Here is a 13,543-nt window from a genome sequence, read left to right on the forward strand (position 1 = left end):
CGAAAAGAATAGGGGTAGCGAAACTATCGCAGGGCATCCCCATACAACAGAGTAAATGAGAGAGATGGGGGGAGGATTAAGACATGGAACCGGCCTTCTCCATAACTATGTAGAATCTCCCATCTAACCTAATTGGTGAGTTGCTGGAAAGTACACAACCAATCAGGTTTGCATTTTCGCTTGATGACGCTCTGCAAGTGATTGCTGTGTTGTGCGTGAATTACATACACTAAGACTGGTCCTTAAAATTGAGGCAAGCAAGCAGCAGAAAATATCAGTTATCTTCAATTTGATTTGGCAACAGTTGATAATTTTGCAGACGATAATTGATGGAGATGGGATAAAGTTGTTGTATGAGTTTTAAGCAGTAAGATTTATTTGTTATGAAATTCAAAAACACAAGCGGTAATTATAATAATTTGCCTTGAAGAATTTTGTTACATTTATGTTCCTTGTTTATCTTATATTGAATATCCGGATATTTTATGATGTAATTTGTTAATATTTTTCACACTTTTTGTTTTAACAAAAGTTTACCTGTGTCACAAACTCTTATACACTAGTCAAGATATAAATCTTTTTTTTTTTCGAGGTGAAATAGTTTGTTGAAGGAAGAAGCAAATTAATAATAAGAAGTAAATATCTTATTTATAACTTAATTGCATGTTATTCGTTTCTCACCTAGTTTTATGTTCTTACAAGTACACTTTTCAATTTTAAATAATGTATAATAATTGATTGCTTCGCTCAGAAAAGAAATATGATTGCTTCGCCCAGAAGAAAAGTATGGTTGCAGGGCTATTTTGTGATGTTATAGGAAATTGCAACTTATCAAAGTAAATCAATTAAAACGTTATTCTATTTCTGCTTAAATTTTAAAATTACTATATTGTTATTATTTTAGGAAAACAATATTTATTGAAGTTTATACATAGGTATGATAATATCCCCGGTATGATAACTCATTGAAACACTTAGGAAAAACGGTAGTTTCACAAAGTACTTTTTCTTAAAAAAAATTTTTGTAAAATGATAAATCAATATTTTTATGCTGATTTTTTAATATAATTTTTAATTTTCATGAATTATCTATGCCTAAATTTTCACAAATTGTGTCTAAATTTTCACAAAATAGGTACCTCTCAGAAAAACCTAGACAGACCCCTGATTCATGTATGTTAATAGTTAAATAATCTATTTTAAAAATTGTGGAATTGACATGGATATTACATATTGTGATCTGTCACACCAACTGCAATTGCCAAATATATTTTAAAACTTGCAAAATTTTTTTTTCTTCAAAAATGATATGTAGATGCTTGCCTAAGCATGGCTATAAATTATATCTTTCAAGTTGGTCCCTTTCTGTGATGATTTTTTTAGTTTCTCGCGGGCCACTACCCAGAAGTTTAAGCAATTTTTCTGTCGCTGATCATGATACGGAAATCTCCTGGAATAACCATGATTGCTGTGATTTAAACGAGGTGTAAATTATATTTAAAAATGTATTGTGTGCAAAAAAATAAATAATGGAATATCCTGGATAACTTTTGATCTGTCAATCAGATTTTCACATACTAAGATTAAATCTTAATGGTTTGAAGGCTGCACCCTAAATATGTTAATTAGTGTTGATGATATTAGGTAGTTACAAAATAAGACATGGGAAAATTCTTTCTCTGAACAAAACTACCATTTTTTCAAGGGATTTGGATTCCTGACCCTACAAAATATTAGGATAGATGCCATTTTGAAAATATGGTCTCAATAATTTGTTTTGTAGAATGGTTAAAGGCTTGTAACCCTTAATATTAATTTGACTTTTTTTGTGCACTTTGCCAATTCCGAAGACTTTACGCTAATTTGTTTGTCTTAAGGTAATTCCATGCAAAAAATATTTTTAATATATATATATATGTGTGTGTATATATATATTTGTTTAACAATAGTTGAATTTTAAGGTATAGAAGATTTTAAATCATTTTAAAAAGTGTCATTAATCATTTTAAAGAGTCTTGAAACACCGATGTTAGCATCATTGGTTTGTAGTTTCTAAGTTATGAAATTTTTAAAAAGTCATTACATTAAAAGGTAAATTCCACAAGAACTTCTCAAATGGTATGTTTATTCAGAGAGAGCATATTTTTGTGTCTTATTTTGCAACTTAAAATGAAGTCTGTACTAATTTATTTTAAGATTGAGTTTTCATGTGTGAAGATCTGAGCATTAGATCAAAAGTTATTCAAGGTGTGCCATTTTTTGTTTATGCACTGTATAGTAATGTCTGTTTGCTCTTCGTTTCGTTCTGGTAGGCTAAAAATAATATATGTAGTAAAAGAGTAAATTGATCATTTGTGAAACTGAATTTCTTTAAAATCAGTCGCTAAAGTTTAAGTTCAATTAGTTCATAAGCATACTCTCTCTCTTTTAAAATATTTTTATTTATATTGATTTGATTGAATCATGTGCTGATATTTTTCTGTTTTTATTTCTTAAATAGCATTAACTATGTATGCCCTGAGAGAAATTTAAAAATGCCTCTTGAGGTGAGTGAATATTTAAAAAAATTATTTTGTTTAAAACTTATGTTCATATCACTTAGTTTTTTTCCCTTCATATTAAAGTTTTTGTCCTTGTTGAGTTTTTTTTTCTTCAAGATTTAGAATTTTTAATTAATTATCATAATTAAATATCATTTTGAATTCATCATGCAGTATAATTTTATTGAAAAAGTTTCATTGGGGATTTCTTTTTTTAATGTATTTTATAATTTTCTAATGAAATTAGTAATTTTTTGAACTACAACATTATTAATTAAATTGAGTTTATAATTATATATTTTTGGGGTTTCATTTGTACATTTTTCTTAATTCATGTACTGATGAACTATGGCTCGATGACTGAATGTAAACAGTAACAAGCTTCCTAAATCTGGAAGAAATATAGAAAACTTCCGATGTATTATTCCACCTCTGTTACATTTATGAGAATGAGCTTGAATAAGCTTGATATTCTGGGAATATAAATTCTTGTGATTTGCTTTTAAATTTATGCATAAATTTACCGTTCATAAGATTTTTCTGTAATTTATAAATTCTAAAAGGTGGTGAACCTTAAATAAATTTTAGAAAACTATTATCACAAGTTACAATAAAGTGTTAGGTTAGCCATATTTATAATGTTAGTCCTATTTGGCTATATTTGTAAAAAATATTGCTTTTTGCAATTTTTTTTTTTTGGGGGGGGGGGTAGTATGATAGCATGCTTGTGGCATTCTTCAAATTTATTTTCTGCTAAAAGAAACAGTTAAAATTAAAAGGAAAGAATGTGTTATGGTATTAACACTATAAGTATATTAATATTGGTTGGCTCTTTTTCAAACTTAGATGTAAAAATAAATCAGAAGTAGTGACCTGGAAGTTTTATGAATAATATTTACCCTTAGTGCTACTTGTACATAGCTTTATCCGGTTAATCATTCAGAGTTAGAAAAACGGTTTGACATGCTGTCCTTGGACCGACTTTAATAAATTGCTTTGTACAGAATTTTATTCCTTGGGCTTCTCCTTAACACATCTTTATAATGTTGATTAGCTATAATAAATAAACCTGTTGAAGCTATTTTAATAAAATCGTCACATGTATCTTTCTCAAACTCTTTGTTTATATTTAACTAGAGAGTAAAACCTAAGAAGATGAAGGGTGAATATCACTGCCCCTTTTCTGGTTGTTTGTATAATGGTTCTGAGAAAAGTTTTTCTGGAAAAAAGTTTTTGAACCAGGTAAATATTTATAATATTTAAGAATATTTTTATATCTTTTGTCAATAAAAACAATTTGCTTTGAGATTGAAAGTAAGCATCCAAGGCCTGATGGAGATGTTCTCTCTCCCAATTTTAATACATAGGTGAATTTGTAATTTATATAAGAGATTTTTTTTATTCAAATAAATAGGCTCATTTAGAATGCTCAACAGAAAGTCCTGAAAATCTTAGTTTTTTGAAGCATGCTTGTTATAAGTTGTAATTCCTCTTAGTGTTGCTGTAGCAATTTTTATCTAACACCATATATTAATATAATATATATATATTTTTTTATGGAAAACAAAGCCAAAAAAAATTTTTTTTTAAGTGTTTCATTTATAGACGCATTAACTGTGTAGATACATGAAACTATTGCAGTAAGTGCCTTAGCATTTATTGCATGATTATTTTAGTGTCATCTATATTCTATCCATTCTTTTAAAATTTGATTTTAGGGTATTTTCAGTTATATATATATATATTTCCAAATATTAATAATGATTCTATTTGTACTGAGTAAATGATATAATATGGATATTACATACCTTTTTATGATATATATCTTTAACTTAAGTATACAAAAATCAATCTTATATATCAATAATTTTTCATTGAATTGTATCAACAATTTAGTCTTTCATAATTCTTTCTTATTAACAAGTTTTAAATTGCCAAATTATTATTAGGTTTTACATATGATGTACAAAAACATAATATTTTATAAAAAAACATTGTTTTTGTATAAAATATGTTTTAGCTAAAGTGCAAATTATAAGGATAATTTTTATTATATACTGTTCTATCAATAACCTGTTTTACTATAAAGCAGAGGTTTTCAAATTATAACCTGCAGACCAAAACTGGCCCCCTTACCTCACTATTCTGTCATCACTGCTGCAGTTTTTCTTAAAAATTATGTTTTAAAGTTTACAACTAGAGTAAATCTTATACAATAATAATAAAAAAAAACTACAAGAATTGGTAGGCATAATTAAAATGAACATTTAAATTAAAATTAATATTAAATTTGTCTTAACCTGCAAATGTAATCCACTCCAAACATATCTTACTTGTTAACTAGCTTTCAATTTGTGCACATTCCAAAATTTCTTTTGTTGGTATGATGTGCTAGCTAGTTGGAAAATGAGTATAAATGTCTTATAAATGGGGAGGTAAGAAGATTAAAATTTATTGTAGCATTTTTGTAACCGTCTTCCTCAAATTGTGGAAAACGAAAAAATTTTCTAAATTTTTAAATGTGAGGGGGAAGTGACCTTTATCTTTTACTGGAATGGAAATTGAGAAAATTTGGTCGAAAAGATCAGCTAGTAAAATATATTACTAGTTCGTACCTATTTTCACTTTTCTACTTTTGAGTCTCTGTTAGATTTTTTTTAAAAGTTATTAAAATGAACTTCAGTAAAAAATTGCAATATAGAGAATGTGTAATGTTCACAATTATGTTAAAATATGCTATTTTGTAACAAAAGCAATAATCAAAATGGGAAATTAAACCAAGAAACCGAAACAGCTTACCATCCATTTACTTCAATTGCAGGTCCTGGGAGAACACTGATAATTAATTTTATAGTGGTTATAACCTATTTTTAGTAGTCCTAGACCAACAAACCACTGTTAATTTAACCCCTGTTCTAAATAATGTCTTTGCTGGTTTGGAGCTTAATGGAGCAATCAGTATCATTCTTATGCTAAAAAGTTGGTGACTCCTGTTATAAATGGTGTTTTGAATTCTTCATCAGTTTCTACTTTTACTAAAATAGTGATTTGCATCTAAATAGAATAATATTTCCTACTTTTTTTTTAAACAAAAAGTTCATAGTTAATAGATAAAAATTGAAATTTTTGTATTTGTCACAGATAAAAATTAAAATTTAGTAAACATTTTATGTGAGCCACGTTAAGGTAAAAAAAAAAATTCTATAGCTTATAAAGAGCTTTAAATTTTGCAAAGCTTATGTTTAAAATACTATTTAAAGTATTCACAATCATTATTTTGTTTGTATCCTCAATTTCTTGTAAAACATTACGCAACACTCTTTATTTTGTTTCTTTTTATCATTATATTGTGATACATTACTTTATAATGGTTTGAGATCCTTGCAACTTTATACATTTTATTATTTCTTCTTTTAGCATATTGCTAAAGTCCATGCTGAAAAAAAATTTATCTGTGAAAAATGTGGGAAAGGTTTTGGCTTAGATTGGTGGCGCAAACATCATGAAAAAACATGTGGTATGGAGTGGCTGTGTGATTGTGGATCTAAATATACCTCACGAGAATCCCTTCTCACTCATGCCCGCAGAAGTGGTCACAATCTTCCTGATCATATTGTACCTATTAACAAATCGTAAGTCTAGCATAAAAACAAATGTTGTATTTCTTATGTTTTACACTTTTTTCCTATTTTTTTTTAGGTGTTTTCTTTCTTTAACTTAGATTTTTTTTTAGAAAGCATTACTATTAATTTATTTTTCCACTTCAAATAGTCATTATTTTTATAACACTTCTAACATATATATATATATATGTACAGTGAGCCAAAAAACAAACAGACGACCCTGAATTATTTTTGATCTAATGATTGGATCTTCACGTTCTAGGACTCAATCTTAAAGGTTCAAGTGGGTGAGCTCGAATATGCTAATTAATTTATGCAGATGATATTTTAAGTTATGAAATCAGACACAAAAAATACTTTTTCTGAATAAACATACCCTTTTTTTAGCGGATTCAGATTTCTGACATCCAATTTATAGAGGGTAACTGCAATCTAGGAATTTATGATTCCCATAGTTTGGTCATGAGAGGGTTGATTTTATGCATACATGCATATATACATACCTGCATACATATATTCATACCTGCATACATACATATAAACAAACAAAAATCGTCGCAGAAATTTTAAGAAATTGCCCGTCCACATTCCCACAAAATTTAGGCAGTAAGTTTTAAAAATGATGTTCGTTACTTGAATAGCTAGTTTTAAAGAGGTTTTTTCCCCCTCTCTTTTTATTATTTTGGAAACATAAGTCGAAAAAAATTTCTTAAGTGGTATACTGAATTTCATGTTTGTAGAAAAGCTCTTATTAAAAAGAAAATAGTGGCAGATTTTATCTATATTTTCTGCAAATTTTTATGAAATCTGTAAAAATTTAAAATAATGCTCTTAACAGTGATGCTTATGGCAACTTTTTTAAGAACTTTGATTATGATTTTTTTAAATATGCATGAAATTTTGTACTTTGGGAAGAAGTTATGCTTCCATGAAGTCATTAGATACCTTGCATTTCAACCTGCTGTATTTTTTAAAATGTTGATTTTGCATTAAATCTAATAAAAAATGAGGAGTTCTGGTTATGACTGGTTGTTAAAAAATTACGAGTTTATTGGTGCATAGTAATAAATTAAGCACAACTATGATACACTAGACTTTTTTTTAATTTGAATTCAATTTAAAAAAGGAAAATAATAATTCAAATATAATTTTTAAATGATTAAAATTGAATTATCTAAAATTCAAAAAATAATCATAGAATAAAAAAAAATAGCAATAAATATAACGTATTAAATACAAAATTTATCAAAAATAAGCTTTCCTTAAAATCTTAAATTTTAATGACCTACTACTCATATAATTATATAGTGAACCAATTATCCAGAACAATTGGGACCATCCCCATTCCGGATAACTGATTTTTCCGGTTTTCTGAATCTCTACAAAAGACCTTTTTTATTGTTCATAAAAACCAACTTTAAAAAAAAAATTTATAAAGTAATATACATAAATTTAATGAGATAAAAAGAAAAAAAACTTTTATTGAAATAAAAAAATATATACAGGCTTAATATAAAATGAACAAAAAAGGTAAAATGAAAAAATATATGTCAACATTTATCTTTAAAAAAACTGATCCATTTTCAGTTCATGAAAATTTAGCATTTGTCGCATAAACAACTACTGAATCTTATAAACTGACATAATGTGAGATTCGTCAACAAAGGGTCTTTGCACGATCTCCTTAATCAGTTGTTTGATCAACTTAATACATCGCTCGTTTAGAATAAAAGGATTGGCTTCTTGGATTTCAAGTTCTTCGTTGCTTTCTTCTAAGTTGTCAGCGTCGGGATTCAAAACCATCTTAATCATCTCAGCTCCTGACAATTCATTGTTGTCAGTGTTGAAACATTCATCAATATCAGACTCCATGAAAATACCTTTTAAAATCCACTCTTTAATGTACTCTAAAAGTTCTTTCTATAGGGGCTTTCTCATTAAAAAGTTTAAAACCTTCAAAACGTAGTTCATCTAAATCATCTTTAAAAAGCTCTATGTGGTTATTAACTTGCACCATGCATGTATTAAGGTATAGTGTGTCACAGAGTTTTAGGCCTTTGTCGCTAGCCATATCGCTTCCTTTACATTAAATGATTTCTGGAAATCTTGTTTTGATTTCTCCTCATTAGCTGAATCAATCATTTTTTCATTAAATCAACTTTAAAGTGGCACTTATAAAGCGCCTTGATTCAAAATCTGAATGAGTGATGTATAATTTTGTTGCAGGAATTCAATGTCGACGTTATTTACTTTTAGCACAGCTGCGAGGAGATGTGCCATGCAATAGTTAAAAAATAAAACAATTTTACAATCATTGGGTAACCTCTGTGCCGAGATTTTGGGACAAATTCATTTCCAAACTAGTCAGTAAATAGTTTGTGTGTTATGCACGCTTTTTTGTTAGCCTTGTAACAAACTGGAAACACTTCAGCCTCTTTTAGACAACAAGGATTCTTAGTCTTTTCAATCACGATAAGTTTTAATTTGCATAGTGGCATTGGCGCAAGTTTTTGTCAACTTATAAACAGGTGAGGTTTGTTTCCCCTGAAGTATAGACTGTAGCGGAAAGATATTTTAAATAAAGTCCAGTCTCGTCAGTATTAAAAAATCGATGCATAGTTCAATTTTGAGTTTGAACGAGGTTCAAAACTGTTTCAACATAATTTTCTGCCACTTCTGCATTCGCAGTTGCCTTTTCTCCACTAAGTTTTGTGAGATGAAGCCCATGACATTGTTTGAAATAGGCAAACCATCCAATGGTATATTCACAGTTTTTCTCTATTCCAAAAACGTGGTGGAAGTTTTTGGCCTGAGCCATTATTATTTGCCAACTTAATGGGAACTGTTCAGATCTCTTCTGCCATATCCACTCTATCAGCATTTTTACATACCTCATTTTTAGATTGATGCAAGATTTTGTGTGAGCTCGTTTCATCTAGTTACTCTCACCTCGAAAAAAACTTAAGTAAATCTTTCTTTTGATTTTTAATGTCATAAATCGTAGATAAACCACTATTGTAAAACTCACTAAGCAATTTTATGGACAAACCTTCATCTTAATTTTTAAAAATCTCAACTTTATTTTTTGATGGATAAACTCTCACTTTTTTTTTAGATGATGATGCAAAAATTGGATTAAACATTTTCAAAAGACTTAAAAATAAAACCTATGCGGCACATAAAAGCCAAAGAAAAACAATTTTTTTTAAAATGTCATCACTCAATTAGAAACAAGTTCCTAACAAAATTTACATTTCACAATATTTAACATGAGCTTCCTTACAAACCATTCCTAAAGCAGAGAGCGAATGAAAAAAAAAGCACCTTTTATTAGGGTTGGATTTTTACTGGTAGAAACTGTGGAAAAAACCTGGTGAATACTATTAACCCATTTTTATTTATTTATTGATATAGTCGTTTGTTATTTATGGCTTATAGCAGTATATATTATACCTGGTATTATAACTAATATTTGTCCATATCCATTAACTTTTTATTTTCCCACATTTCGAATTAACAAAAAAATTCTCAAAATGTCCAATTTATAGGTTAAATTTTAACATTAGTATTGATAGGAAATTGCTCAATATTTTGCTCTATATTCAAATAAAAGAAAGAGTTGGCTATTTTTAAGCCTACTCATTTCTTACAATTTATAAATATTCACATTTATTTTCAACCTTGAATTTTCTATATTTGTGCAATATTATAATGATACATATGTATAATTATTGTATCCTAAATATTGTTTTTATATCACAATTTTATACTGTCACATTTTTATTTCCAAACATCAATTTTGAGCTCATAATTACTATAAATAAAAAACTACCTGATTATTTAATAAAAAGCTTTTCAATTATAGAAATTTTATGCTAGTATTATGATTTCTTTAGAAAATGAGTATGCAGAAATTTATTTTATTTTGTTCTTACTTTTTCCAGGAAACAAACAAAACCCTTTAATGAATCGATGGAAAATCCTGTTATACTACTTTTCCAACCCGTAGCCATTGCTCAAGGTATTAAATGTGAACGTTCTGCTCTTCATCCTCGTCCTATTTTTCCAAAAGTTTCTGAATCACGCTTTTTTACGACCTCAACTGTAGAAAATCACATGCATAATGAGGAAAATGTGTCTTATTTTCCTCCTTGCACCAAGTATGAATCTACACTACTTCCTTCAGAAATATCTATTTCAAATGACACTGATCTTAATTCACAAAAGTGTAGCTCTCATATTATTAATTTGCAGCCCGTTAACACTGTTAGTTCAACTATGAAAGCAGTTGCAACTCAAACATTCAGTGAAACAGAACTTCCTTCTGACACAGGAGAAAGTAATGTTAGACAAATGCAAGTATCTATTGCTACACAAACCTGTAATGAAATGGAATGTTTGTCTAAAACTCTGGAATCAAGGGCATCTCAGTGCAGCCGTAGGAAATCAAAAACATCATCTGCAGTGCGGAATGAAAGCACTCACACTCAGACTGCTGAGAGTGCTGTGGTGAAAATCAAACGTAAAAGATCTAGAAGAAAGTCTGTGGCAATAACAACTGAACCTTGTCTATTTACCGAAAACCAAGGCGCTGGACAATCTGTGTGGCCCAATTTTAAAGATTTGATATTGCAAAACCCAGAAACTTCATTGTTTAGAAACACGATGAGCACACAAACCAACTACTATGCGAGTAAAGTTTTGTGTGATTCGCAAACTATTACCGATAAAGAATTATTTGATTGGGCTGAAACAATTAAAAAGGATTATGAGAGTGATATTTGCAAGCAGCCCTTTGAATTGTCCAATCAGGTGCCTGCTGATCCTCTTTCATCGCTGCAGCAGTGCAAGCAACCCTTTATTATAAACAATGATATGCCCCAGGATTCTCTTGTTGCATTGCAAGATAGCAATTTTTGTGTTCCTCTACCTGAGTTTGATTTATTTTCTACAGATACCATTACTAAAGATGATAAACTGACAAAAATGAGAAATAATTTTACACATATGTCTTCTGAGAGTACTTTAGAAAATAAAAATTGTCCAATTTTCGATATATTTTCTAACTGCACCAAGCCAGTTGCAACCGATCATCCTGTTTTGTCTGACATTCATACTCAAACCATTTCTAACACTGAATTAGATTTTAGCCTGCTAGCTAACATGGAAACACAAACTACTGATGATTTTGCTTTGTATGATTTGTTGGAGTTTTCTGATACTGAAACTCAAACTCCCTGGGATGATTTTCCTGATCTTGATAAGAGTCCTCCTGATCAATATTCAATAGAGATTCAGACTGATTTTTCATTGGCTGATGCTGAGCTGAATCCAGATCCTTACGCATTTTTTAATGATAACTATGTTCAAAACATGATTGATGCTTGTGCTGAGAAGGAACGATTAAGTGTTAATATTGAGACTCAGACTCATGATCTATTTCCCTTTCCACAATTTACTAACTCAGAATCTCAAACTCTTGATATATCTGATTTAATTTGAAATTTTTGAAAAATTGTAAATTGATAACATTTTCCAAGTAAAGAAAAGATTAACTTTGTGCTGTATATGTATAAATCTAAACAACGTTAAAAGAGCACATAAATATACAGGGTATAGTTTTAGTTTCATTATAAAATTATTTGACTAAATGTGAAGCATAATTTGTTCTCTTTTTATGTTGTTTAGGTTTATTAAATATTTATTTGCTTTCTCCAGTATTAACCATTTAGGAAATACAAAAAAGAATATATTTAAATTTCTGACATGTGTTTATGTGATAATTGTTAATTTATTGCTAATCAGTATCAGGACTAAAGATGAGGAAGGACTTACTTTAGAACTTATGAGCAGCTAATATATATTTTGTTGTGTTCTGATTATGAAATGTTATTTTAAGTTTACTATTTCACTGCCTGTGTTTTTGCAATTTTAATTTTATTGTTTGTTATTTTACATTTTTTTTAAAAATCTTTTTTACAATTGATTTTTAAATTAAAAACTTAGTTTCTAACTTGACCTGATAAGTTTTTTAAAATTTTCTTTAAAAAATTGTTGTTAATTTTTTTATTAGGAATATGTTTTAGGCAGTTTTTATTTTATTTGGAAAACTATGTTAACTGTTGTATAAAATTTTTGTTGACTTTTCTACTTAAAAGATATTGGTAACATTACCATTTGCTATTTAAGAAATAAAATAAAAATCCAGTTTAGATATATATACAGTGTTTTCAGTAAGAATGAAGAAGGACAGGGCACTTCCTCTCTGAAAAGTTCACTTTGAGGTTTAAAAGGGCGCTCATTCAACATTGTAAATATTTATCAAATGTACAAATTTTGTAATAACTATGTATTTTATGCAATAACTGAATTTTATCCTCAACAATTTATAAATTACCCTCTCAAAACTATTTATATATGAGACAAATTTGTAGTTCATAAAAATAATTAAAGGCATGCTAAAAGGCAATCCCTGTGCAAGTGAACAAGAAATGATTAATTGATAAATCGCTTGAATGTTTTTTTCTATAATTTTAAACTGCTGAAAATTATGAGAAAATAAGCATTTAAAGTGCTTTGGTGTGTTTTTTTAAAAAAAAAATTTATTCATTTAAAAATAACTTTAAAATTTAAAAACACTTAAAAAATTTATTAATGTCTCCCCCTCTCTAAAAAAAGATACTTATAAAAATTTAACCGGTAGAGAATAATCCTGACAAAGTAAATATGTGTAACAGTATTCGGAATTAAACCTAAAATTGCAGATAATTTTACGAATGAGAAGATTTTTCAAAGAAAATTTTTACTAGAGAAGATTTTTCATGTACAAGTTTAACAAACTGAAAAGTTGTTCTCAACTGATAATTTTATGTTTGAACTTTCACTCTGAATTTTTTTCCAAGTATAATTGTCTTATTTTCATTACTGGGGTCAGGTAGCTATTTCCTGTTAAATGTGACAAAGGATACTTTAGTGACTCATGTTCTCAGTTTAGTGTGATTGTTATTCCTCAGTAGATGACTAAAATATTACATGCAAGTATTAAATATAAATATATATATATATATTAAACTAGAGAACCGATTATTTGGAACGATCAGGACCATCACTATTCCGGATAACTGATTTTTCCGGTTTTCTGAATCGCTACAAAAAGCCGTTTTTTTTATTGTTAAACCCAACTAAAAAAAATAATATATTTGGAAATAATCTTAAAAAGAAGAAAAGACGAAGTAATACACTAATGATTATTTTCAAAATGATGGTAAGGTAAACATCTTTCAAAAAAGAACAAAAAATCCTAAAATCTTATGAGGGGGAAAAAAAATGTTTTTTTTTTTCGCGGGAAAATTTATTGAAATTTGTTCTGATTTTCCGGTT

The 13,543-nt window shown here is 28.4% G+C and overlaps 1 protein-coding gene across 5 annotated transcripts; it reads left to right on the top strand.

Moving 5' to 3' along the window:
- Nucleotides 1–235: 235 nt before the first annotated feature.
- Asciz (ASCIZ zinc finger protein) lies at nucleotides 236–12,632 on the top strand. Of its 5 annotated transcripts, XM_087160423.1 has the most exons (6): nucleotides 318–635; nucleotides 752–836; nucleotides 2,501–2,546; nucleotides 3,678–3,782; nucleotides 5,958–6,172; nucleotides 10,108–12,381. In XM_087160423.1, the coding sequence occupies exons 2-6, from the start codon at nucleotides 787–789 to the stop codon at nucleotides 11,663–11,665; spliced, it is 1,974 nt and encodes a 657-aa protein (XP_087016549.1). In that variant the 5' UTR covers nucleotides 318–635; nucleotides 752–786; the 3' UTR covers nucleotides 11,666–12,381. The 5 variants fall into 5 exon arrangements, with proteins under 5 accessions (XP_042897492.1, XP_015921535.2, XP_015921536.2 ...); XM_043041558.3 differs by lacking the exon at nucleotides 752–836 and having other exon boundaries at nucleotides 236–367; XM_016066049.5 differs by lacking the exon at nucleotides 752–836 and having other exon boundaries at nucleotides 267–405; nucleotides 10,108–12,632.
- Nucleotides 12,633–13,543: the final 911 nt, after the last annotated feature.

The sequence above is a fragment of the Parasteatoda tepidariorum genome, chromosome 1 (assembly GCF_982258835.1).
Source record: "Parasteatoda tepidariorum strain Cologne lab strain chromosome 1, Ptep-v5.0, whole genome shotgun sequence".
NCBI classification, from domain to species: domain Eukaryota; kingdom Metazoa; phylum Arthropoda; class Arachnida; order Araneae; family Theridiidae; genus Parasteatoda; species Parasteatoda tepidariorum.

What these genes read in the sequence shown, in the direction of transcription:
- Asciz (XM_087160423.1), top strand. Translation starts at nt 787, where the DNA reads ATGGTTGCAGGGCTATTTTGTGATGTTATAGGAAATTGCAACTTATCA. An exon ending in GGAAATTGCAACTTATCAAA is followed by an intron (nt 837 to 2,500) that starts GTAAATCAATTA and finishes TTTCTTAAATAG; the next exon opens with CATTAACTATGTATGCCCTG. An exon ending in GAAAAAAGTTTTTGAACCAG is followed by an intron (nt 3,783 to 5,957) that starts GTAAATATTTAT and finishes TTCTTCTTTTAG; the next exon opens with CATATTGCTAAAGTCCATGC.